The sequence below is a fragment of the Mya arenaria genome, chromosome 12 (assembly GCF_026914265.1).
Source record: "Mya arenaria isolate MELC-2E11 chromosome 12, ASM2691426v1".
Taxonomy (NCBI): Eukaryota; Metazoa; Mollusca; class Bivalvia; order Myida; family Myidae; genus Mya; species Mya arenaria.
Window position 1 is genome coordinate 53302376 of NC_069133.1, and position 27935 is coordinate 53330310.

General features: G+C 35.2%; 1 protein-coding gene across 3 annotated transcripts; it reads left to right on the top strand.

Annotated features, from left to right (window-relative positions):
• The first annotated feature begins 149 nt into the window (after positions 1 to 149).
• Positions 150 to 27935, top strand: LOC128211354 (exocyst complex component 6B-like). Of its 3 annotated transcripts, XM_052916046.1 has the most exons (22): positions 150 to 313; positions 1422 to 1587; positions 2091 to 2229; positions 2821 to 3071; positions 3421 to 3585; positions 5089 to 5157; positions 6026 to 6109; positions 6615 to 6661; positions 7151 to 7271; positions 7904 to 7975; positions 8973 to 9022; positions 10226 to 10379; positions 11397 to 11506; positions 11665 to 11776; positions 12724 to 12803; positions 13256 to 13310; positions 15355 to 15427; positions 15714 to 15820; positions 19063 to 19083; positions 21186 to 21327; positions 21772 to 21958; positions 22267 to 27935. In XM_052916046.1, exons 1-22 carry the CDS (start codon positions 156 to 158, stop codon positions 22409 to 22411), a joined length of 2508 nt encoding a protein of 835 aa, XP_052772006.1. In that variant the 5' UTR covers positions 150 to 155; the 3' UTR covers positions 22412 to 27935. The 3 variants fall into 3 exon arrangements, with proteins under 3 accessions (XP_052772006.1, XP_052772007.1, XP_052772008.1); XM_052916047.1 differs by lacking the exon at positions 19063 to 19083; XM_052916048.1 differs by lacking the exons at positions 19063 to 19083; positions 22267 to 27935 and having other exon boundaries at positions 21772 to 21962.

Here is a 27935-nt window from a genome sequence, read left to right on the forward strand (position 1 = left end):
TCTATTATACATTATTATTCTAAGAGAATGACCTTATAAAACTTGTCTCTAATATATTTTTCTGTCGGAATTTTACAAAAATCAAACCGTTTCAATTGGAACCGTTATGACATAAACGAAATGTGCAAGCGCCTGCGCAATAATGATGATTGGCAATGGCGGAAGCAACACCCAGAAAAAGAAGTAATCACTGGAAACGGTTAGATAGTGTTCAAGATGCTGATAGTTTGCGTCAGGAATCGATCAATGCTAAGCATGAACATTTAATCACAGAAATTGAAACATCTGATGGGCCGCTTGCCACAACTTTAAGGTTAGTCACTCTCGGGACTTGACATTTCAGGATTTCGTAAAAAAAAATGAGTTTTCTTTTCCATTTTATTTGCTTATAATGCAAAGGTGATCACACGCGGCTGGAGGGCGTATCACATTTTGAAATGTGGGTTAGCTGCTAGGTCACTCATTGGCATGTCAAGAAGTCCCTGGTCCTTAATTTGCAGAAAGTCTGATTCAGAAACTTGACAAAAAGGTCAGAGTAGTAAAATAAATGGCAAGCACTATATATCAAATTAATAATCAAAATCGCTTAATTTCACTCTATACTATATGATGGAAATAATGTGGTAAACCTGGGAGGAAAAGTGCACCCTTCATGGGGCTTGAACCGAATAGATTGACAAAGGTACTCATGCCATTTACCGCTGCCACTATTTGGTAAACATGGGAGGAAAAGTGCGTGAAGCCATGATACTCCTGCGAATTTGAGGCGCTTGGCAGTTCAACTTCAATGGTAGGTTGCCCTTCAGAAGATGGTCCTTTTGTTTTTAAGGTCAGTAGGTGATAAGGTCAACAGTCGGACAAAAAAGACTGACCTAGGACCAAGAAACTAGTAGTTTTGGTACGAGGGCTTTTTCTTAAGTAGCCATGGGTTCGCCTATCTGACCCATTCCACTAGCAAAATATTTTATATTTTTCCCATTCTGAAGAAGAACAAAACAATGAAAAGTAAAATAAAAAAATGGTTGGTGCAACATCCTACTGAATTGTGTGATGTGAAGTTTTGGCAATTATTGAATAGAGAAATCATTGTTTCTTTCATCACATTCAGAGATCAGTATGCAATATAAACTGTGATTTATTGCAATGTATTCAATGTTCCACTTGCTTCAGACAAAACAGCACCAGTGGTTGAAGTTAAAAAAAAAGCCTGCATGCCCTGCACTGGTAAAATGTATTCTGGGCTTGCTCAAATTCTGAATTTCATAACTCAGGGCTTATTCAAAAAATTTATGTCTAGCAATACTATATATAAAAGTTCGGGCTTGTTCATCTATGACTTATTTATGACTGCAGCACAAAGGGTTCCTACTGTTTGACAGACATCTCTTGGTACCAATTCAGTTACTTTTTAATCCCTTTAGAGCTGTTTATGATGATGATGAGCTGGGAAAGTTCATGGATCTGCTGGTGGGCAAGATCAAGTCCCATGATAAAGAGATTGAGCGTATGTGCAACTACCACTACCAGGGCTTCATTGACTCAGTGCGAGAACTGCTACAAGTCAGCACAGATGCTGCACATCTTAGGGTAAGGGTTGTTTTTAGAATAACTAGGTTCTTCTAAATTCTTTTATTGAAAGATGTACTCTTACTTCTAAAAGATTTACCACAATTAATTCAATTGTTTTAATGTAACAAAAAGGATGAATTAAGGTAAACAACAATGGTTCTTATGAAGGATACAGAGTTTAGTTTGAAAGAAATGTGCATAAAACACGTAATTTCTACCTTATGAGAAGAAAGTAGATCACAGTAAAAAAATTTGCATTCACCAATCATTTATTAATATTTTTGCGTTTTCAGCCAATATATACACGGTTACAATCTTGTTATCAGTAATCAATATTTTCCGTAAATGTATTATTTAGTAAGTAGATAAAGGTTTATCAGTCAATATTTATGTTTGTAATACATGTGTATGTATTGATTTTGAATAAGGGTGTCACTTTAAATTTTTGTCATGATATCAAAACAAGGGAGATGATTTGTCATGAAAGTCAATTGAAATACTAAGTTTCATATCTGTTGTAGGGAGAAATAGATGCCACAAACACTGCTCTGCAAGTATCATGTGAACCACTGCTTCATCGCGGAGACCACCTTATCAGATGCCGACATGTGCAGAAAAATATTGCCTCGGCCATAGAACAGCTCTCTCTTTGCCTACCTGGTATGTAACTGCTGTGCTTCTTTGTAAACTTGGTAAACATCTTCAATGCTCCAGCCAGGGTTTATAAAGGGCTTGGTGCAAGGTCAGAAAGGGCATTTTTAATATGCATTGAATGAGCCTTAAGGCTTGCAGGGGCCAATGTTCAATTCATATTGTCTATGTCTTGTAACTACTTTCATTTCTTATATTTTGTGGTGAATACCTTAGTTGTTATCTTAAGTAAACTTTATTTTTATATTTTTTCGGAATTTCGCCCAGGGAAATAATCCCCTATGTTTATAGATTTGTTAAAAAATAGGTATGAAACAAGTTGAGCTTTATATGATTTAAATATGAATTTTGAGGCCTCAAAATGAAAACAAAAAATTCTGTTTAACCTAGGACCATCAAATTCCAGCACTTGGTAGGTTGCCCTTGACCAGCAGATAACCTTTTTTTTGGGGGGGGGGGGGGGGGTCACTACGTCATATGTAATGGTCACAATCAAATGTCTTATGAAAACACAATAACTTCAGGACGGTTTTACTAATCAAACAGTACTGGTAAGTTTCCCATGATGAGTAGCTGACCTCTATTGTTTTGCACACCTAGTTTTGGAGATGTACGGTAAACTCCAAGACCAGATGAAAGAGAAGAGGTTCTACCCGGCCCTGAAGACTCTTGAGCAACTAGAGCACACATACCTGCCCCGTGTGAGCAGCCACTGGTTCTCACAGACCATGGCAGAAGCCATACCCCAGCTCCGGAACCGTATCAAGGAAGCGAGCATGTCCGACCTGAAGGATTTTCTTGAGAACATACGGAAACACTCAGCTAAGATCGGGGAAGTGGCTATGGGACATGTAAGAGACACTTGTATAAATATTTGAAAAAATCATTGTTATATAATTATAACTTCAATTTTGCTCTATGGCTTCGTCAATAATCTGTTATAATGGATATCTTAATATTGCTGGGAGTTTGCTGTTTGATCTTGAAATATTAATTATCAATTATTAAAGCATTAATTCATTAACGATAGTTTTTAACAGCAAATGTTTGTTTTTTAAATCTTGTATTCAATAAAAATGAACAATGATTGCCTTCCTTTACGAATGTTGTTGTGTTATATTCTTGTTTTGTTTAATGAAAATAATGTAAAATAGAGTTAGTTCTATTATCAAATAAACCATCAAGCTTATACATTTGCAGGCTGCTGAGCAAAACAACATGGACCCATCAATAGCTCGTAAAAGAGAAAAGAAAAAGAAGCGTGCCCCAGCACCTCCAAACCCCTTCACGGGTGAGAGGGAAGATGACAGTGATGATGAGAATAAATCCCCAGCCCTGGCCGAGCACCACAGCGTAGATGAAGAGGTAAGTAAAGTTCAATAATATTTTGTTTTTAGATTCTCAACAAGCCCACCAATGTTGTAAAACCCATTCTCTAGATTTCTAGTTGGACAAAAGAATCATCATCAGGGTTCCCCCTGGGTTCTAAAAAGTTGTCGCCACTTTTTCGCGGGGGGTTAAGGGGGCCGCGATAGGCCCCCTTACGGGTCCAGGGCAGCGCCCTTGTGGGGGCCAAGGGGGCGAAGCCCCCTGAAGCTCATGGGTTTAAGCATTTTAAGAGCCTTAAATTGCATTTAATTAGCACATTGTCGTGCAAATCATAACATTTTGTTGTACATGAAGCACAAGATATTAATAGCAAATTGTTATTCTGTTGACAAAATTCATTGTATATGGACTAGTATATAAATAAAAAAAATATTGCAAAAAATGTGACATAAACATCAATATGTTGATTTCAGTCTAATGCCTGCATACAATAAAAGAATACATTTGTGAAATTATGAGATAAATTTAAAATAAATGAAAACTCTAAGAAATATACATTGTCAAACTAGGGCCATAACTTTCCTAATAGAAATTTGTCTACCTACTCTTTACTCCAGCCAATATATTAGAAGCCTTATCAAATGGGGTTTAATCCTATTTATTTGATTTCTGTTAATCTTTTTGACACTTTTTGAACTCTTAGAATGCTGCATTTATAGCAATTACAAATTGCGACAAAACCGAAAGCAAGTCTATTTTAAGCGCGTAAACGTCATTACGAAATTTGCATATCACGACTTTCCGACAACATAAAATTCTACGATTTGCATATTTAAAACTAACACGATAATTACGCAACAACAAGGCTGTTGAGCTAAATATTAAAATTGTTTGCTAATAAGAGACATAACAGTTAAAGGATGTCATTGTTTATCCGTGAAAGCAATAAAATTCTGCAATAATTAGCGAGGTGTTGACTGGGCCGTGACTGCTTGCCCTAATTATCGGATTAATTTTTGTTGTCGCACCAGCAGATGCGCTTGATTTATGGCAGTGACAGAATCGATTATCATGCAGGCTGCATGGTCACCACTTACGTCATTTTAAGAAAATATTTCAGAAAAAAATCGTTGTCGCCATAAATTCGCCAAATTTGAAAAGTTATCGCCTCTTTTGCGATTTTGTCGCAAATGGCGACAATGGCGATCGCCAGCGGGAACCCTGATCATTGGTGAAAAGTTGTAGAAATTGGTAAACTTAGAGCTGAATTTTATACATTTGTTTATCTGGAAAAAAAATAAATATAAAACCCCTCTCAAAATCCATATTTAAAGAAATACTCTGGAAACAAATCTAATTTTTTAGTGTGGTTTTGAATAAAAAATTTGGCAAATTAGTTTGACAACATCTTGTAATGAACCTATGCCTATGTAATGGAATTATATTTGAACTTATTTGAAATCATTGTACAATCTGTTTATCAAGTATAAGCTACATGTGTAATTAATGTGCGTAGTATAAATGTGGTTGTTTTGACAGGAGCTGAGTGCCCAAGATCTGATAGACTTTTCTCCTGTGTACCGATGTCTCCACATCTACACAGTGCTGGTGAGCAGGCAATGTTTTATTTACATGAACAGGCATTATCAGTTCAATTCTATTTCGTTTATATATCTTACCTGAGACAAATGTTACCCATCAAATTTAAATGGCAACAAGCAAAAATAAGTCTCCAGGGCTTTTTCTATAGGTACCATGGGTCCCAAAGCAAAATTTATGATATTTCTTCAGAAAAAAATCCCAATCAAAGTAATACTTGTACTGGTTCATTCATATTATTCAATTTTGTTTTTAAATTTTGGGGATAATTGAATTCAGAGAACATTGATTTTCATCCCATTCAGAGATCAGCTTGAAGTATTATTTGTCATGATTTATTGCATAGATATATTTACACCCCAAGGATTTATATTTCAGCCATTTTAGGTCTTTTGAAAGGGAAAAGAAACTTATATTTAATAAATTACTCATGCGCAGGAGACTAAAAAGCTTGTTATTTAACTGTAAATATTCCCAATTTAGGTATATTTGCAACGCAATTTTTCCCTAAATGTCTAGGGTCTTTTTCCCAAAATGGGCAGAAAAAGCCCTGGTCTCTTTGTGAAATTTATGGGATCAATGTTGAAGGTGTTGGTATGCTTTAAATTGTTAACACAAAAATTAAAACATAGACCATAACTTTACAGTAAAATTGGTGGACCTTTTTACAGTAACAATACACACATAATAAGCCTTAGGGCAATAACTATTAATGACATTAATAATTGTTGAGTTATTCCCCCCTATTTTTTACACAAACTCTCCAAAACAACAACAACAACATCAGTGGAATGTTGCTATTGTTTATTATCCAAGTTACCTTCAATGATGTAACCCTTAACATACCAAAACCTTTGTATAAATGCTTTTATTTCAGAGTGATCGAGAACATTTTGAGACATACTACCGTAAGCAGAGAAGAAAACAGGCTCGACTCTCCCTTCAACCACCACCAAACATGGTACGTCTTACTGTGTTGTCTGCACACATGGCAGACACCTAGGGATTACTTTGTCTGACCTTGTAACCATCGGCATTGTCATACCTTTGTAATACCATTTGAATGCCTTCTCGTATAGTTCTCAGAATTGGTATGCAAGTTGGTCATAGTCAGTAGGTCATAGTGATGTTGAACTTAAGTTAGTTACGGTGATATTGAACTTTGCTTGTAAATTGATGGGCACTGCAAATTCTATTTAAGACCATTATAAATATTTAGTATTAGTATTTTGACATTTTTGAGAAGATAAGACGGGGTTTGCTGTGTATTGGTACCCCATCGTAGCACCACATTCAACTTAGCACAAATAAGTCAGTGGTATATTCAATATGTCAATTGTATTAAAAGTCTAACTCCAGGATCAAATATTCATAGTCAAGTTAGTAATATTTATGAAACATATAAATTTAATTTTTTCCACACATCTCGATGACTTCATGAAAAATGCTCTTGTGTTTGTTTTCAGCATGAGTCTATAGAGAATTATAAGAAATACTTCCATGATATTGTTGGGTAAGTAATGTTTATAATTGATTAACAATTTCTTCTGTTTAATCTCTGTAAATATTGCATGAAATAAAACCATATAAGTTTGTTCACAATTTAAAGAACAGATATAAATTTTGTCGGCTCATTAGTATTGCTGATGTTTCGTTGTCATGTTGGCTTCTTATCTTTAGTTTAAACAAATGTATTTAAGCTTAATTGGTAAAGACAGCTTAATGCTGTTATAAATCGCACTCAATTTTTTTTATTCTGGGAAGAAATTAACACTTGTTTTTTAAGAGAGGCCAAGAGAACATGCCTTTGCTTGAGCTCTAACTAATGAATACATGGGTGAGAGGCGGTTACTCTACGAATAGAACTCCCTCATGTGCTGGGAATGCTTTATGTGTCTGGCTGTACAAACCAAGTTTGGTATAAAAGGAAGTTACCATACTTTTGAAGACGGCGGGAAATTCCTGGGAAATACATACTCACACCTATGCCTCTCCCTTGCAGGTTCTTCGTTGTGGAGGATCACATTTTAAGCACAACGCAAGGTCTGGTTAACAGGGCTTACATGGATGAGCTCTGGGAAACGTCTGTTAGCAAGATTGTGTCCGTTCTCCGAACCAACTCTGTAAGAAGCGTATTTCTTTCACTCTTTTACCATATAAAATAGTAATTTATTTGTTTTTGTTTATGCATTAATTCTCAGACAACGTTGAAATAATAAGCATCAAGTTAAACTGGAGCCAAATTTCAATATTTTAACACTTCTAATGAAACGTTGATCTTGAAAATGTCAATATAGTATATAACAGTTACTAAAAGATATTTTCGTCTGAAATATTTGAAGATATGCCAGTTATAATGGTTGATCAGCAAGGGTTGTTCCCTACTTTGGTTGAAGCATTTTTTAAACTGTTCATAATGGAGGTTTCAGTCTGTTTAAGTGTCTGAAGTAAACAAGAGTCTGGTAGTCAGAAAAATACCTTTAATAGATCACTGGTATATAAGATGTTTATTTTACAACAATTGTGAAACAAGTTAAAACAACATTATATTTATCACTCTCGTTGGCTTGATGTTAATCGAGATTGTTGTCTTGTGTTGTGGGGGAAACAGGAGTACTAAGAGAAAACCCACTTGTCCAGCTTGGTGACCACAAACAAAACTCACATTGCCCAGGCCGGGAATCAAACCCTGATTGCATTCGCAATAACCGTGCATTAACTGGACAACCATAATGAACTGGTAATTGTGTTGCAGGCCCAGAGCAAGGAGAGTAGTATGATGTTGGAGATTAAGAAGCTTCTAGTCCTGTTTTGCCATACCCTCAAGGTAATCTGCATAGAGAATTACATTGTTGTACCTGTTTTGCCATACCCTCAAGGTAATCTGCATAGAGAATTACATTGTTGTACCTGTTTTGCCATACCCTCAAGGTAATCTGCATAGAGTATAACATTGTTGTACCTGTTTTGCCATACCCTCAAGGTAATCTGCATAGAGAATTACATTGTTTTACCTGTTTTTCCATAGCCTCAAGGTAATCTGCATAGAGAATTACATTGTTGTACATTAAATAGTTTAATGCTGATTTATTCAGCTTGAATGTGAAGACAGCTTGAAGCTGATATATCACCAGTAATGCTTTGTAGAAACCAGTACTGGTGTCAGTATTAACATACCATGAGAATGTGCCCTGAATTGGCTCAAATTTTGGCCACTTTATGGAATGTCTGTAGCCCCAAAGAGATCGGTTCTTATCCCATTAAGATTGAAACTTTTAGGACTAAATTATATATTGGCATGGAAAAATGTTTACCAGCTTTGGCCTTTTGGCCTGTGCATCTCAGCAGACTGAGGAAATAAAGTTTTGTATCGGCAACACTTGACATATTTTTTGTAAACTGCTTGTTAAGTGTTGCTTAAAGTGGCACTCTTATTTAAAATCAATACATACACATGTCTAACACACATAAGTTTCGAGTGATTAACCATTATCATTTACTTAATAATGCTTTTCTTGAAAATATTAATTACTGATAACAAGATCATGTATTTAAAAGCTAAAAATGCACAAATATTAAATGATTGGTGAGTGATAAAAGATTTACAGTGTTCAACTATAGTCTCATAAGGTAGAAGTACTGTGTTTTCTGCACCTTTCTTTCAAATTAAACATAGTATCCTGCATAAGAACCATTATTTTCGATATTTATTTATCCTTTTCAGTAAACTAAAACAATTTTATTAATTGTGGTACATCTTATTTGGGAGTAAGAGTGCACCTTTAAACATGTTTCCTTATCAATACATGTGTTATTTATTTCAGGGCTATGGGTTTAGTGTGGGTCATTTGTTGGAACTGTTATTAGAATTAAGGTAGGTTTTAGTTTTGATTTTGGGTGCACATATCATCACCTTCGTGCAAGAACTCACTATCTGCTTCCATTTCTATCTGTAGTTAGTGACTTCTTGCACCAGTGTGCCTAGTGTAAGAGGTCAACTTCTCCCACCTTAGATAAGTAAATCCAAAAAACTGACCATGCTAGAAATTCTTATCTTGGCAAAGGGCAAAGATAAAACAAGGACTCTTATGGAACTTCTTTTTTATTGTCATCACACAATTACCTCCCTTGTTAAAAACTGTCGTCTGTATCATCATGGAAACCTTGTCTTGTGGCAATATTTAGAATCCTAATTGATTAATTCTCGCTTTAAATGGCACCATAATTTTGTTTTCACGCTCTGTTCAAGAAATAATGCTGCACTCTTCTCAGAACTATTTGACTATTAACATAATCTGAATCACTGCTTGCATGTCCATGACAACCAGGAATTAACATATATCTATACAAATTTATTTTCACTACACACGAAAGAGTTCCAGCGAAAAAATAAATTTTTAATTTATTTTGGTTAACTTAGGTGGGAGAAAAAGCATCTACCATAGTTGCTCTTGTAAGATAGGTTAATCCCGACCCTAGGGCAGGGTGTTTTTGTGGAAACTCGGTAAACCTTGTTTCTGCAAAACACCCTAAGCTCAGGTTGGGATGAACCTATCTTACACTCTCGGCTATGAAAGATACTTATAGTCTTCTTCTATTTCTAAAATTTCCATTGACAATTATTGAAGGGAAAAATCAATGTTTTACTGTGACAAAGAGCAACATCAATCTTTGAAATGTAAAATCTTGTTTTTTTATCAATATTAGTTCAGCAGTTGTACATATATTTTAAACCCTATTAATACCAGAATGTTTAATTGACTAAAGCTTACAAAGATTGTCATCTAGCAGGTTGTCAACTATATGGCCCTAGTTTCTCAAATTATCTAAAGCGTAGCATGTTTAAGAACTAACCTTATTTCATGCAGCCAAATTATTTGCCTAAAATTGATATAAGAAAACAAAATTGGTTTGAGATTGTTTTTAATTACTTTCCTTAAACAATCTTGAAACTCTTGAAAAGGGGAACATTACACAAATTATGTGTAGAAATAATTAATGTGCTGATCTTTATCCTGTCATAAGGAACTTAAGATTGTTTGAGAAATAGGAACCAGACTTACATTTTCATGTCCAGGGACCAGTATAGTGACACCTTGACGCGTCAATGGGTCGGAGTCTTCAATGGGATCTTTGCGGAAGACAACTACACACCAATCTATATCGAGTGTGAGGCTGAGTTCATTGCTGTGACAACTCAGTTTCCCTTCCATGATGAAGAACTTCAACAGGTGCAGTTTCAAAATCTATTATTTAGCTTGATTTTCTTTAGTTGTCTGTGTATTGTGATAAAAGTCCAGGTTTTGACATTCTCTTGGTGTTATTGTTGGTAATAGTGTGTTAAGACTTTAAAGCTGCACTCTCACAGATTAACCATTTTTACAACATTATTATTTTTTGTCTTGAAAAGAGCAAATTTTTGCGTAAATATCTGCAAACCAATGATATAAGATTGCTGACAAAAGATCAGATTGCAGATTTTCATATTTCTGTTCAAAAAATTAATGTTTTATTGGTTAAACTGCTACTAACGGTTTAAGAAAAATGCATAAAACATCAATTTTTGAACTTAAATATAAAAATCTGCGATCTAATTATTTGTCAGCAGTCTTATATATCTGGTTTCTATGGATTTTCGCAAAAATTGGCTCGTTTCAAGACAAAAGATAAAAAGTTGTCAAAACGTTTAATCTGTGAGAGTGCAGCTTTAACTCTATAATGGCCATTGTTTTAAGTGTAATGTATTTTTGTTTTTAAAAGAAAGACAGTAAAGGTTTTGTTAAAGCTTTGGTGGCACTGTCATCGTTGTCATGTTGGGTATAACTGGAGTAATGATAAAGATATTTGCATGAAACTTGGTGCATACCTCGGTACATGTATCTTCATTATTACAATATCAACATGTCTCATTAAGCTGGTTATGCCCCCTAATTGACTGAGAAAACGGAAGAGCATTGTCTTGGCATGCTCTTCTCAAGCTTTAACTATCCGGTAGTCATAACTTTTCCTCATGTGTAACTAGTGTAAATATTGAAGTATCATTACACTTGAACTTAAACTTAAAAACTAACTTTAGGCATTCTTTTATATGCTGATCAATTGAAATATTGGCTGATTTGTATATGAATGTTTAAGTTTGGCTTAGTACTGACTGACAAACCTGGTGTGTCGACTTGACAGAAACAAAAGAGAGTTTTTTTGGATGAAAATTAAATATTTGTCTTTATATAGCTTTTTATTCTTCACAGGCCCCATTTCCTAAGAGGTTTCCGTTCTCCGAGTTTGTGCCAAACATCTACAACCAGGTGAAGGAATACATCAATGCTTGCCTTAAGTTCTCTGCTGATCTACATCTAAGGTAATCATACTCTATGCCTAAACAGCCCATGAACCCCCATTTAACAAAGTCATACCTATCCCTTGACATTGGCATTCCTATACTATAAACATGTTTGTGCTATTTAGCACATGAAACTTTAATAGAGCTAAAATGCTGGTGATGCATTTGTTTTTCAGTCACACAGAGATCGATGACATGATCCGAAAGTCTACAAACCTGTTACTTACACGGACCCTAAGCGGCTGTCTGACTTCCCTCATCAAGAGGCCAAACCTTAGTTTGCTACAGGTACAGTAGCCGAGAATTACAAATTTTATTTATCATCCCGGTTTGCCCGAAATCTGAGTTTGCTATACATGTATGTGCATAAGAAGGTATTTTTGCACTTTAAGCTTGTCTGTTTTTGAAGGAAATTTTTCCTGATATTGGCAAAGTCTAAACGTGTTTGCATCGTTGTTGTGCAAAAATGAAGCCATAATAAAAAAAAATGTTCAAGGTATTTGCATGAAAATTTTAAAAATGTCAACAGTGGCCATTCATACATTTGTATTAATGCCCATTACTCTGAGTTCAATAGTAGATAACTCATTAGTTATGCTCTTTTATTTCCTACAAAATACAAAAACAGTTGGGAATTGGCATACATATTTAGTGCTTTTATCAAATGTCTAAAGCTGAGTGGGCAGATTAAATTAATGGTTAAAGTGAAATCTTAAAAATAGCATTTTTTTAAAGAAATTATATCATATTTTATTGTTGGATAATCCAATCCATACAGTTGCAAACAACATTACAAACAAAATTATACAAACAACCTGACAAATAACGTAATACAACAACATTAGACGAACAACATTAGACGAACAACATTACGAACAACATTAGATGAACAACATTAGATGAACAACAGTAGACACACAACATTAGAAGAACACACAACATTACAAATAACCTAATACAACCTACCTTAGACACATAACATTAGACCAACAACCTTATATGAACAACGTTAGGCAAACAAAATTGCAAACAACCCTAGAAAAGCAACCTTAGAAAAATAACTAAGACAAACAACCCAAGACAAACCTTAGACAAACAACCTTACAAACAACTATAGACAAACAAGACAGCAATACACATTGCAGAATATGCTTATCCCTTTCCACCAAGTGCAATACGGCTGTATTCCACTCTACCTCACAACATAATAGTGGGATGTATCATTTAAATTTCAGTTAATCCAGATATCAATCAACATGAACTACTTAGAGAAGTCCTGTACACACCTGGAGGATTACATCTCCAGTATCACAGGGTAACACAGGCAAAACCTATTCAAAACTTAACGCTCACTGAATTGAATCGATTTTTAGTGTCAGATCGTTAAACCTTACCGGTAAATTCTGTTAATTTTTGCAATGTTTTTCTTCAATTTTTTCTTTGTAAATGTGTGAGTCAGTTTGATTATTTATTTGGTGATGTTTGTAATAGAGATATAAACTACATTTAATGTCAGAATTGAGTTGAAACAATTGAAATTATTTTTCCTTGAATCATTACAGTCTGTTTAAGATAATTTGAAACATATTAATAATTAGTATGTTAAATGATAGATTGATAAAAAGCAATTTAGCACTGCCTTCACAATGTTGTCATCCTTAGATTCTCTTGTATTGTATGAACAGTTTTTAGCTCGGTTTGAATAATTCACTGATTCCTGCGTAGGAGTTTTTTGCTTTGTTAAAAAAATAGCTCATTATGTTACAGGGCTGAGAAGGATAGCGTACATGCATCCAGACTTCAAGGGATTTCCATGTTTAAGGTATGACTCACTTCAGGAGGAGATGACTGAGTGGATGGCATATGGGACTAAGGATTACAATCTTAAAACTGAAACCAGAATCGTCAGTTCTTACACTCATGGCATATACCCCAGACATGAGATAATTGGGTCCTGGAGTCAAATCAATTAATACATAGAGGTGCTAAGTCCCTTTATTTTAGGGTTGGCTACTAATAGTGTATTAAGAGAGTCCTGGGTTTGATCAATGGAGATTACTGGTAAGTTGACTCAATGATAAGAACATCAGACTCTGGCTGTTCGGACTTTAATGTATGCTGAGCACTCAGTCTTGTGGTCACCCAGGAATGGATAAAAAAAAAATAATCACAGTATATAGAGATGTTAAAATTTTGTTAGAAAAAATAAAATATAAGGAAGGGGCAAAACTCTTGACATGGTAACTGGACATGAAATAATGGCAGAAAATTCTTTGTTGTGGTTACTTCTCTTTCAAGTATGATAATCGCTGCTGTTAAACAAAGTATGTTATAATTACGATCATATGAAAACATTGTGCTCAATTTACCCCCAAATGTCCTAAGCTTTTAAAAGTTATTTCCAAATGGATGGCATAAACCTTTTCTGCTTAACGGGGAGTACAATTTCTGCATGTCTGTATTTTGCATCTTTCTTTTAAAGGAATATTAAGAGGTACTTTGATGGCCTTGTTGTAGGCGTTGGTGTTGTTGTAGGCGTTGGTGTTGTTGTAGACGTTGGTCTTGTTGTAGGCGTTGGTCTTGTTGTAAGCGTTGGCCTTGATGTAGGCGTTGGCCTTGATGTAGGCTTTGGCCTTGTTGTAGGCGTTGGTCTTGTTGTAGGTGTTGGTCTTGTTGTAGGTGTTGGTCTTGTTGTAGGCGTTGGCCTTGATGTAGGCGTTGGTCTTGTTGTAGGCATTGGCCTTGTTGTAGGCGTTGGCCTTGATGTAGGCGTTGGTCTTGTTGTAGGCGTTGGCCTTGTTGTAGGCGTTGGTCTTGTTGTAAGCGTTGGCCTTGATGTAGGCGTTGGCCTTGATGTAGGCGTTGGTCTTGTTGTAGGTGTTGGTCTTGTTGTTGGCATTGGCCTTGTTGTAGGTGTTGGTCTTGTTGTAGGCGTTGGCCTTGATGTAGGCGTTGGTCTTGTTGTAGGCATTGGCCTTGTTGTAGGCGTTGGCCTTGATGTAGGCGTTGGTCTTGTTGTAGGCGTTGGCCTTGTTGTAGGCGTTGGTCTTGTTGTAGGTGTTGGCCTTGTTGTAGGCATTGGCCTTGTTGTAGGCGTTGGCCTTGATGTAGGCGTTGGCCTTGATGTAGGCTTTGGCCTTGTTGTAGGCGTTGGTCTTGTTGTAGGTATTGGCCTTGTTGTAGGCGTTGGTCTTGTTATAGGTGTTGGCCTTGTTGTAGGCGTTGGTCTTGTTGTAGGTGTTGGCCTTGTTGTAGGCATTGGCCTTGTTGTAGGCGTTGGCCTTGATGTAGGCGTTGGCCTTGATGTAGGCTTTGGCCTTGTTGTAGGCATTGGTCTTGTTGTAGGTATTGGCCTTGTTGGCATGAAAAACTTGGCCATAGCTAAAAACCAAGCAAGATATTCAAATAAAACTTGGTTCTCATGTTGTCAGAAACAATTGGCACATACTCACATGTACTTTACTTGTACTCCGGCTTAAATAGTTGTAGAGTTATGTCCCATATACACTGAATTGATTGACAGATGCCCGATGGCATTTGTTTACATTGCTCTTCCTTATAGTATTGTGATGATGACCTTTTCTATGAGAATGCCCTTGCAGAAAGGCCTGAGAAAATAGGTTAAGAGTAATAATTGAGCGGGTGGGCTTATTCTTTGTAAAATGGTAAAATAATGATAACACCATATTTGTGGTAAAAATTCAGCACAATATTCCTTTTTTATTCCAACTTGCCATGATGGCCAAAGTTTGGTGAATATAAAACATTGGAGTATTGGCTCTCAAACAGGGAAGGGTTGGGATGGGAATCTAGAACTTTTTTTTATCTGGTCTTATGTCAACAAAGTGAACAATACTATTTTGCAGGATGCGAGAAGCGAGGCGGAGGAATACATCTACAAGAAACTCAACAACAAGATTGATGAGTTCTTGGATATAGGTAATGCTATATATAGATTTTGACAGTCAGAAAAATTCTGGAATATTTTCTGTTAATTTTAAGAGATTATATTAATGTGCTTAGGGAACGTTACAAATGGTAATATCTTTTTATCATATCCTTCATCAAATACAGAAAATGTCTGTTATTCTTGGAAAACAAATCTCCATAAAGACTATGTTCAACATTAAACATGTCATGAAAAGACATTGTCTGAGACAGTTACAACCGATTTGAAAACAAGGATTTTATTCATAAAAGCACTATTAATCCATTTTAATTTCAGCGAGTTATAACTGGACTATGATGGACAAGGTCAGCCACCCGAGCGGCTACTTGATGGATCTGATCGCCTTTCTACAGAGTATATTCATGTCCTTCACAAACCTTCCGGTATGTTTCTACATTCATTTCTATTTTAAAATTTATGGCGTACTGTCAGATAGATTGTCCGTCTATCGGCACCCTATTTCTTATTTTATCGAACAGTTTTCTCAGTCTGACTTTGGACCATGAAACTTTGCTGGTATGTTGCCATTGACCTGTAATTGACCCCAATGCTTTATGGTCAGTAGGTCAATGTCACGACCCTGAGTGTTGTCATGCTTTAACTCAAGGATATGTTGTACTTGACAGAATATTTTTAGTTGATTTTAGACTTGTAAATGAAATACATGTATTAATTTGTTTGAGCTTTCTCATGTTGTATGTTTAATAAATTTCACACATTTGCATTACTAATTATCACATATTTTAATTTGTGCTCATTTTATATTATCCTTTGCTCTTATGTGTGATTTTTATTATGTTTCTTCATTTTGGCTACTTTTATTTATTTTGTAGTATAAGCAGTACCGTAGCTTTATGTACCTGTCTGTGTAGTTAGTTATACATGTAAATGTATGTGTTTATGTTCTTGGGTTCATTACGTATATGAAGACAAAACAAGGAACCTTATTTTATACAACACAAAAGCTAAGATTTCAACATTTACCTACGATATTAACCAGGGTGGTAGTGGCCTAGTGGTAAAGGTGTCCGCCTCTCAACCAACAGGTTGTGGATTAGATATCAACCAGGGTGGGAGTAGTCTAGTGGTAAAGGTGTCCACTTCTCAACCAACAGGTTGTGGGTTAGATATCAACCAGGGTGGGAGTAGTCTAGTGGTAAAGGTGTCCACTTCTCAACCAACAGGTTGTGGGTTAGATATCAACCAGGGTGGTAGTAGTCTAGTGGTAAAGGTGTCTGCCTCTCAACCAACAGGTTGTGGATTAGATATCAACCAGGGTGGGAGTAGTCTAGTGGTAAAGATGTCCACCTCTCAACCAACAGGTTGTGGGTTAGATATCAACCAGGGTGGGAGTGGCCTTGTGGTAAAGGTGTCCACCTCTCACCCAACAGGTTGTGGGTTAGATATCAACCAGGGTGGTAGTGGTCTAGTGGTAAAGGTGTCCGCCTCTCAACCAACAGGTTGTGGGTTAGATATCAACCAGGGTGGTAGTGGTCTAGTGGTAAAGGTGTCCGCCTCTCAACCAACAGGTTGTGGGTTAGATATCAACCAGGGTGGGAGTGGTCTAGTGGTAAAGGTGTCCGCCTCTCACCCAACAGGTTGTGGGTTAGATATCAACCAGGGTGGGAGTGGTCTAGTGGTAAAGGTGTCCGCCTCTCACCCAACAGGTTGTGGGTTAGATATCAACCAGGGTGGGAGTAGTCTAGTGGTAAAGGTATCCGCCTCTCACCCAACAGGTTGTGGGTTAGATATCAACCAGGGTGGGAGTAGTCTAGTGGTAAAGGTGTCCATCTCTCAACCAACAGGTTGTGAGTTAGATATCAACCAGGGTGGTAGTAGTCTAGTGGTAAAGGTGTCAACCTCTCACCCAACAGGTTGTGGGTTAGATATCAACCAGGGTGGGAGTAGTCTAGTGGTAAAGGTGTCCATCTCTCAACCAACAGGTTGTGAGTTAGATATCAACCAGGGTTGGAGTAGTCTAGTGGTAAAGGTGTCCACCTCTCACCCAACAGGTTGTGGGTTAGATATCAACCAGGGGGGGAGTAGTCTAGTGGTAAAGGTGTCCGCCTCTCACCCAACAGGTTGTGGGTTAGATATCAACCAGGGTGGGAGTAGTCTAGTGGTAAAGGTGTCCGCCTCTCACCCAACAGGTTGTGGGTTAGATATCAACCAGGGTGGGAGTAGTCTAGTGGTAAAGGTGTCCGCCTCTCACCCAACAGGTTGTGGGTTAGATATCATCCAGGGTGGGAGTAGTCTAGTGGTAAAGGTGTCCGCCTCTCACCCAACAGGTTATGGGTTAGATATCAACCAGGGTGGGAGTAGTCTAGTGGTAAAGGTGTCCGCCTCTCAACCAACAGGTTGTGGGTTAGATATCAACCAGGGTGGGAGTATTCTAGTGGTAAAGGTAACAACCAGGGGAACTTTCCCATGGCCTCTCAAAATGAACACCAATGCTGGTTTCAACACGAGCATATTTCTATAAAGTCTCGGCCTTTGTCACAATGGAGCTAAAAGAATTGAGTATAAACTTATCATACACATTGTTATGCATGTAATGTCTGCTTTAGTTGGAAAACACAATGGACAGATTGTTCAGAAATTTGTTAAAGTTTACAACGTTTTTAAAGTCATCGTTGTTTACTTTGAAATCTTTACTGCTCTCGAAGTTTAATGAAGACACCTGTGAAGTGCAGTACTTCTAACACAGTTTGAGACAGCTATTTAAGCTGTACATGATTTGTTTATAAATATAAATATATAAGCACATCATAAAAAGGTCACATTTAGGAGTTAACAAAGATGTCGTTGATCACATTATTTACTTTAACAAAGCTTTGAACAATGGACCCAAAGTTGACTATTGAAAGTGCATATGTATAAATACTTTTACCAGAGGTTGTTTTGCACAGAAAGGGTAATGTGGAATCCAATTTGAAGCATGAAGTTACGCCCAGTTTATATTGTTGAACTATTTTACAGAGTTCTTCCAACAAACAGGTTTCATTCTTTCAACCATGTTCATTATTGCACTTTATTCCCAATATGTTAGTTACCCCATGATTATTTTTTGAAAACTATTTTGGAAATGTATTGTTAATAGATAGTTCTTCAATATGATTGTGTAGAAAGGTTATATTTCATCAGACAAACACAAGCTTTCAATGTTTAATCTTAAATTTAAAGATTTGTCTAAATGCCTTTCTCAGCAGCAAAAAGACAATAGAATTTATTGATTTGTTTGAAAATATCCATAATATATATGAAAAAATGTTAACTGTAATCAATTTCATATAGTACATGTACATATCTATAGTAATTTGAATTGAGAATCATATTTCTAAGAAAGCAGTTGCACTCATAGTCTTAAACTGGGGTGTCAAAACATCCTTTTTGTGTTTGATTTGCTTTTTGCACTATTTTCCATATTTGCACAGTAATTATACCCATTTTTACCCTCCAACTTGTACAGTACAGACATAGCTCAATTGAGCGATTTTGACCTACTGTATAATTAAACCGAGAAACTTTCAACAAGCATAGGCACCCTTAAGTATTCATTCTTCTTTTGTTTGCATGATATTTCCTGTGAAATCATGTTGTACATTGACTATTGTCTCTGTGTCAGGCAATGGCTACGTTGGTCCCGGTGAGATACATAAGTTGTGCTTTTAGCTTAGAAAACCTATATGGCCAATCTTTAGCAACTGCCATGTTTTCCCCCTGTTGTGATTCTCATGTTCAAGCTCCATTTTTGTCCGAGTGTTTTTCAAAAAAAAATGGTGAGTTATCGTCATAGCTTAGGTGTCATTGTCATCGTCTGCATCATGGTGCAAAAAACATGACTCTGACAATAACTTAAAAAAACATTGATTATATTTCAATGAAACTTGGTACACATGTTGCTGGAGTCAAAACTTACATACATAGCAAGGCCCATAAGTCTGGAAATGTAAATTTTCTGTTATGTCCCTATTTTGACTGAGTCAACTGAAGAGCATCATTTTAGCAATTTACTTGGAGATATATATATATATATATACATGTATCAGATATGTGTGATGATACTACTTGTTATTTAGAAAATCAGTTTACCTGATGCTCAAGTTAACTTGATTCTACAACAAGTTTACAAAGATAGTTGTGATTATTTTTCAATTTGGTGTATTTGGTTGTCTGTTTATTGAAAGAAAAATGATCAGGTGTCGATTTAGATCACAATGTAATATTACAATCAGTTTTAAGTAAGACAGTATTCACATAAGTTTAAATAGAGGAGGTTTATAACAGAGGGGAAGATAGGCAATGCATGGTATTTATTTGACATGAAATAAAGCATACAGAATTATGAAATGCATTCTTGTGATCAGTTCGATATAGAATGAATTCATTCAGCATTATAATCATTGCACGGACTCTGTTTATATACCCCCTTAAAAGTAGTAGAACATTGCTGTGTTATGCATCAAGATATCGTAATGACCTTTACTATGACCATGAATGCTTACATGTGCATTTTGATTCCCTTTTATTGAGCCTCAGGGTGTTTTCAGGAAAAGAATATACTGATCATAATATTGATCAGGAAATACACATCTCGCCTCAATCCTTTGCATCAAAACTAAGCGTGCCAAATCCTGACCCTACCATCATTTATTGCATACCTTTCTTGTCCCATATTATTTAATATATATAAAGTGAAAATCAAAATTCTTTTTGTAATTTATTATCAGGTTTACTTTTTTTTACCGAAAAATATTTATTTATAGATTGTACTGTAAATGTATTGATGTGTGAAAACGTTACTGTTGACCATAAATCTGCATCTGTTGAAGATATTTCCATGATACTTGGTTCATATGTTGACAGTGAGGATTGTATCAGTAGCACGGCCGAATGCTCTGGGTTACATATATCTTAAGAAACGCCCCTTTGTCACCAGGAAAATAAGGAGTGTTGCATCCTTCTGGTGAGCTCTTTCAAAACTAATTTTTACCATAACAAGGCTTCTCAGGTTCTGTTGCTTCCTAAAGTAATCATTTTATTGTCTCACGAAATAGTATTATCCAATAACACTATTTCCAGTATTTCTTGAAACAAGTAATGTTTTGTAGATTTCTCAGCATCGTTGAGCAAATGCTGTGCTCCATTGTGGAAATGTTTTGTTCTTTAACGGTTCTGTAGTATGCATGGCAATGACAATTCAATGAATTTTAGTGTTTTTTTCAATGCTTGTTTGTTCCTTAAATATTTTTAAAGAGTTTCCTTTCTTTTTAAGAAGTTTAGTACATATAACACTTTGAACAATAATTCATTACTTTCACTCCCACTTGAGAAATGAGCCGCCTTGTTTCAATCAAGATTCTAAGTAGCTCCAAAACTTTAGGCCTTTAGTCAAAGTAATTAATTTTTTCAACAGTGTTTTGATTTAGAACTTGACTCAACTAAAATGAGTTCTTTTCAACATTTTTATGTTATTTCATGTCAGTGCTTTCATTTTTAGCTCTTCTGTTGTTTTCGATAAAAAAATATAAAGTATTGTTACTGCAATGGCGTCTGCATCATGCTGTTGTTTTTTAAAACCTTGATCAAGGCCCATAACTCTTGCATTGATGTGTGGATTTGTTTGAGTTATGCCCCTAAATTATACAATCCAGAAAGGAAAAACAGATGAGTGTCAGCTTTTGCTTACATGATTCTTGTTAAGTATCAGAAATTGTTATAACATTGTTTTGTCTTCTAAAACTGCAGGAGAAGGTAGCGAAGACGGCGTGTATGTCTGCTTGTAAACACATAGCGGGGAGCCTGATGGGGTTTCTGCAGGACAACAGCGTAACGGCGATGACAATGCAGGCCCTGGAGCAGTTCAGCCTCGATGTCAAGCAGTGTGAAGGTAAATGTGTGCTTCACTTTAACCAGTTCCTTCATAAAAATGCATTAAACTGGCATCAAAGAAGTTAACTTGAAGCTGATAAAGGTTGACTTCAGCAAATGTGATTGGTAATTGATATTGAGAGGAGTCCCTAGTAAAATATAGGTCTGGTTGACTATGGCAGTTTATATTAACTTTGTATGCTGGTTAATAAAAAGAAATCTCCCCACCCATACAGGGTTTAAAGAGTCAATTTAGATAATTAGGATTAAGAGGGTCTGATAAGTCTGATAAACTTTTTTTGTATGCTCATAAGTCATTAATTACAAAAAAACTGTTTCCCCACATACAGATTTACATAGGCAAGTCCTGTACCTAAAATTGAAGATATTCTGGTGGTAAGACTTCGGCAAATGTGAAGGCCTATTCTGCGCTTAATAAATAATAATTATTTTTTTACAACAGAGTTTGCGGAGTCCAGCCCGGTGCCTGGGATCGAGGAGGGTATTTTGAAGCTTGCATTTGCTGATCTCCGTCAACTGCTCCACCTGTTCCTGACCAAGGACTGGTCCTCATACCTGGCAGACTTTGGAAACGCCCAGGCCAAGTACGTCCGTGTAAAACCACAGGTCGCAGCAAGTATCATGGAAAAGTAAGTTCAACCCTTAGCAGTATTGGTATTAACATCACAATTATAAACAAAAAAACAATACGTAAATATATTGTGTGATGGGCACAGACTTTGTTATGCAAATTTTTAAAACGTTCAAGATTTTGGTATAAGCCTTGGAATCTATGATGTAAGAAACAATGTGCACATGTGTAGCGAGGTCTGTCAATCTGATTTTAATAGTGTTTTAATCATTCCTCTAGTTTGATTGTAAAATAAATACACAAATGTTTGGCATTTTTCTCCGTGGCACTTCTATAATAATTGTTTTGTGTTATTTCCACCTGCAGGTTAAGCAACAGCGAAAAGAAGAAGGGAAAGGTGTTTAGTTCGCTTAGCAAGAACGATCGAGACAAGAAAAAATTACAGGAGGATGTTCTAAAGAAACTACGGGGGCTCATGAATGGGCAGATGGCCACAGGCATGCAGAGTTGATTGGTGTGTGGGAGATTTGTGACTTGACACATGCTGCTATTGTTAACTGTTGTTGTTGAAATAATTGCAATTCCACTAGTCCGCAAACCTGTCACTGTTAATATGTCTATTGGTTAAGAATTTGGAATATACATAGCTTGGCTTGTAACATTTTCAAAAGACCGAAAGACCAGTGTAAGAAACCTGTCACTGTTAAGAAGTCTATTGGACTTGTTCGAAGTTTTGAATAAACTAAGCTTGGCTTGTAACCAGTGTAAGAATCCATGCTTATTCATACAAAAGTCTGAGTTTGAATTACTATCTGAAAGTTGAGTTATTGGCTTCAATAGAATTTTAAATTTAATTTTTACCAGACGCCAGAACACACTGCGGATAATAATGGAGATATCCTCTCATGGAATCTTGTAAATGTAAGTGACCATAATGTTTGCTGGATCACCATCTGATAAATTTATTTATGTTATAGACTGAAATTTATACATCTTTAATGTGCACTAGTATGTAATTCTTTAGGCAGTAATTCAGACACCTCTAGGCTGCATATATGGTCAATTGTGTGTACCATTTCGGATCATATTTTGAATGTGAGCTTCCTATAAGGTAGTGTCAAGACATTTCCCTTTTTTCCATTTATTTCTGGTCAAAAATATAACTGTCCATAATTGATGTTTGTCTGTTTTGAATGCAGCTTTGTTTTTGTATGTAAATATAGCAATTTGTGGGTTCTTGCCTGCCCAAAGTTGAATCCTACATTTATACTGCCTCATGGCATGATTAATATTAGGGCTTAAAAATGTTTGTATTTCTGGTTGTATTTTTTTTAACAAGGATGGGGATTTTCTTTCTTACATTACAAGTACCTTCCACAACTCTTTAAGGTGAAACTATTTACTTAATAAGAGAAACATTTTTTGTTAAGGCATAAAATAACTGATAAATACACATTTTTGAACATTTTTTAGTTTTAGCTAGTCATAACTAACAGTAGACAGTATCTATGTATGAAAAAATAGTACCAACTAACAATCTACGTCAATTTGAAGCTGAAGGTCTGGTGCATTCCAATGATGGAATTTAGTAGTATTATGTGATTTGGTGCATAGATATAGAAAAATATTACATTAATACACATTTCTGTTATTTAAATTGTTGTGTGAACAGTTGAAGATTGTCAAGCGCTTTCTTGAAAGGACTCTCATATGATAGCAAAGAGCAAGTTTGTTTGTTTTTTTTGTGTGTTTTTTTTTTTTGGGGGGGGGGGGAGCATTGTAAATCTTTGGTAAAGGAAAACTAAGAATATAATTGAAACTTGTCTCATGTAGGATATTTAAACAAGTGGTCAAATTGTCTGTTTTTAATTGTATTACCACTTGGATGGCAACAGAAGAGTGAACTATTTGCACATGCCCTGTTGATATTACTTTCGATACTTTCCATTCCTGAACAGTGCCGATATTCATAAAACATCTTAAGTCATTATTAAAATTAATGAAATACAAGGACCTTTAGTTTGATATTATTTGGTATTTTATCATATCACCAGTAATATGTAACTTAAGAAAATGACTTACATTAGGAAACAGCATAAGATGTTTCATAGATACCGACCCAGTGTTTGGATAATGGCACATTGTGGCTTAACATGAGATATCCCGATACACACTATTACACTCTGCTTCATGTCCTACCTGCTCCACTACCTATGAGGAGTATGTAGCATAAACGAAATAAAGTATTGCGGTTGCTAACTATGATTTCGACCAAGATTAACAGAATTCAGACGGAAAAGTGTTGGATATAAAAAGTGTTGTGTTAACACTGATTTAATGGCTAATGCATTTTTTGCCTATATATGCAAGCTTCTTTCAAATTGGAGACAGATTTAGAAAAAATTAGATCTATCTTTTTTAGATCAGCCGTATGGTACCAAAAATATGTGGTATGATTTATTCTGTACCTGTTACATTGCAATTGTAACTTTTGTACATTGTGTTTGTGATAAAATTCCTGTGTTATATTTGTTTCTGCTCTCTTGAATTTTATGACATCATGATTATTTGGCTTTTATTTACCTATATGTATAATCTTGTGTAGAATTCAATTATAAAAGCTTGTTTATTTATTGTGGTATTTATTTTAAAAGCCTTTGTAATGCTTTTATTTTGTAGGAAAATTATGCTTATTAAAATGGAAATGAAGGGTTCTAGTAATAGAATATGTTACCATACTCTCTCGATATTTTATGTTTAAAGATGAAATTTCCAAAATTATGATTATTTAAGTTCACATTATAAAATCTATGTGTTAATTTTTCATTCATAAACTTTTTTTTCAGTAAATCTAATCAGGTACAAAAGTGTTTAAGCTTTCTTTTTGATGAAATATTTTATTTGATCTTTAATAGAATAGTTAAACAATATTTTCAACACTAGTTGCATAATGTATCATTCAATTATAATTACAGCCACCACTACTTTTGGCGCAAAGACAAAACAACTGCATTCACTCAGCACTGGGGGGCCACCTGGAAAGTAAAAACATGGCCCATTTCCCTGGCTTCTGCAGGTATACCCCAAGACCTCGTGGGGCCATGGTTACATTTGACTGGTGCATAAGGGAGGCATGACTTTAATAGTTCATTGAAAATACTTCCAAAAAAATATACCAAGGAAGTTCATACTTGCAGAACTGAAATCTTAATGGAAGCCCTTAAATATCTTTTTTTACATTAATTGATTGAACTAGCATAAAGGGCATATGCCAGGGTACTCAATAAGTTTTGGTTGAACTGATGCAAATAGTAGTTACCGACCAGCTCCTACTTATTCTACTTAATATTCACTTATTTTCCAAATTTTGAACCGACCCAGTTGCTATTTGAACCATCCATTTTGGCCGGCAGCTGGTTCTTATTGAGAACACTGATATGCTGAAACCAAATAGTAATAAAAAATAACACCTGTACACAAGATAAGGTGCTTGTGAAATGTTAAATTTGACAACTGGTGATGTTGCTAAGGCCTCGGTTTACAGTTTTTTTGAAAGAAAAACTCATGGATGATGTGATGATAGATAGGCTTGGCCCGTAGATCACGAAAATACTTAAGTCAAATATCAATCTTAGTCTTAACTCAATTTAGCACATAGCATCAAAAGTTATCAAAGATCAAATATGTCTTTACACCTTTTAAAAGCGCATTCTATCATAGAATATGTTGAATAATGCCTTTGGTCAAGAAGAAAAAATATTCTACAGCCATAAATGTATTTGAGTACAATTCACTGTTTTTAACAATTACTCAAGTATATTTTTTGCTCTAGAATTAGTTTTATTTAAAATATTGACAAATTCTTTTAATAACACATTCTATGCGATAATACTATTTCAGCAAGTATAAAAACCTGCAAGATTTTGAATCTTACTATGCCTTTATGTGGTAAATTGAGTTGAGATTGAGATTTGACTTAGTATTTTTGTGATGTTGGGCTAGTTGCCATCTGAAGTATTAATGATTGTCATGCAAACACTAACCTTGGCCATACCTAAAAACACATTTAAGATATTTAGAACAAACTTAGTACTTATGTTGCCAGGGACAATGCAAACATTCGCTGCCAGGACAACAACTCTGGATTGGATACGGTAGTTGAGAATCAATTCAAGACATCATAGTTTAATTGTTGTTAAGTAAGAACGTTTGCCAAAAGCTTTTATTGAGATGTGCCATATGCCATATTGGGAAATGCTTTGTTATGCTGAAGTTTTCCAGCTCTCTTTTTCCCTTGTAATTATACCCCTGTACGTTGTTCATTGCTAAGTGTATTGGAATACCATTTCATGTCCATTCCATGTGTTATTATTAGCTAGGATATTACTTCATCAGTGGTGATTTTATACTGTTTCACAGAACAGAACAGAACATACATTTATTCTGGCATAGACTACATAGTCTCTCATCATACACACAATTACAGAAATATTAAGTTAAAGGTTAAACTACGATACTTGTTTCAAAAGATTTTCATTTATTCAAACACAACTATCATACAGGGGAACCCCGTTGGCTCGAACTCCTAGGGACCGGCGAAAATACCTCGAGCCTCTGAAACTTCCAGCCTAGTGGGAATGCTTACCTTCAGTATAAAGAAATGGGTCCTTAACATCCAGTTTGAGCCAAATAGGAATAGAGCCAAACGAGTTCAGGGTTCGACTGTAAATCTTCAAGAAATTATGACTTTGGTCTGTATTGAAATGGTTCTTCACTCACTGTTGATCGAATGTTATTGGCATATCGGCATCTTGGCTTTGGCCGTTTACAAATGGTTTAAAATGCAGTTACTTGTATATGGCCATATCACAAAGGTATATACTCAATACTAGTAGTGACTTTATAATATAAACAATAAACAATGAATGAGATATGAAACTTGTTTGCATAAATTCAAACAAAACTATCTGTCTCCCAAGAAATTATGACAGTCTATATTGAAATGGTTTTTTCACTATATATTGAAAGTTCTGTTAGGATAACTTGATAAATTTGTTGGTTGTTGTAAAATGGGACATTCATGGTTAAATTGAAGTGTATCCTAATGTGAATATTCGTTTTTTACCGGGGTATTTATCACAGAGGAAGTTGGATTTTTCATAGATTGTGATACTTTAAGCATATGCAATTTTTTGTTGTCAAGTAATAGTTAATGACCTATAATAGAATGAAAACTTTTAAAGATGCTAACACTACTGTTATTACAGGAAAGTATGTTTAAAGTTTTGATGAATACTCTGATATATTAGTTTATTTTATTTGTGTATTTTAATGAATACATTAATGATGCAAAACTTATTCTGCTAAACTTCTAAAAAGTATTGAATACTTTACATGAACCTAACTACTTCAATAAAAGTGTTTGGCAGTACTGTATAACTCAGCCAGAGGTGTTTGTTTTTATATATAATCATAATATGTATTATATTATGTATTTTTGTGAGATTATATGCATTTTTATGTAATAAACTACATGGTTAAATATGGAAAAACAATTCCTTCACTCCGACTGATAGGGCCATCTATGTTATTGTATTTACTGTAAAAGGCGCACAGTATAGGTTTATGCTTTTTTTTAAAATGCATTTTTAAAATTTATTACGTTTAACTCATTTGTCTTTAATGATCAAAACGAAAAAAATAAATAATTAATTGTGTACAGATAAAAAAATATAAGCAATAATTTGGCGTTGTTTTCCTGCACTGGGGATTTATGTAGCTGTTAATGAGATATATTTCTTTTTTTAAAGGCTTACATTTTTTTTATCATTACCAGAAGTTCAATGAGTTAAAAATAATAATTCATTAAAATAAATATAAAATAATGCATTTACCTATATTGTGCCTCTTGATAATTCAGGCAGAATCATTCGCTTCTATAATTTGCTTTATTATTAAGCAGTATATGTATGTAAAGTGTTTATATGAATTTAATTATCTGATATTTACTAACCCAATAAAATGTGCAATGTGTA

Bases quoted from the DNA above. Each gene is read 5' to 3' on its own strand.
- LOC128211354 (XM_052916046.1), top strand. From the start codon at position 156: ATGGCGGAAGCAACACCCAGAAAAAGAAGTAATCACTGGAAACGGTTA. The intron at 6,662-7,150 runs GTAAGTAATGTT...TCTCCCTTGCAG, and splicing joins TACTTCCATGATATTGTTGG to GTTCTTCGTTGTGGAGGATC. The intron at 10,380-11,396 runs GTGCAGTTTCAA...TATTCTTCACAG, and splicing joins ATGATGAAGAACTTCAACAG to GCCCCATTTCCTAAGAGGTT.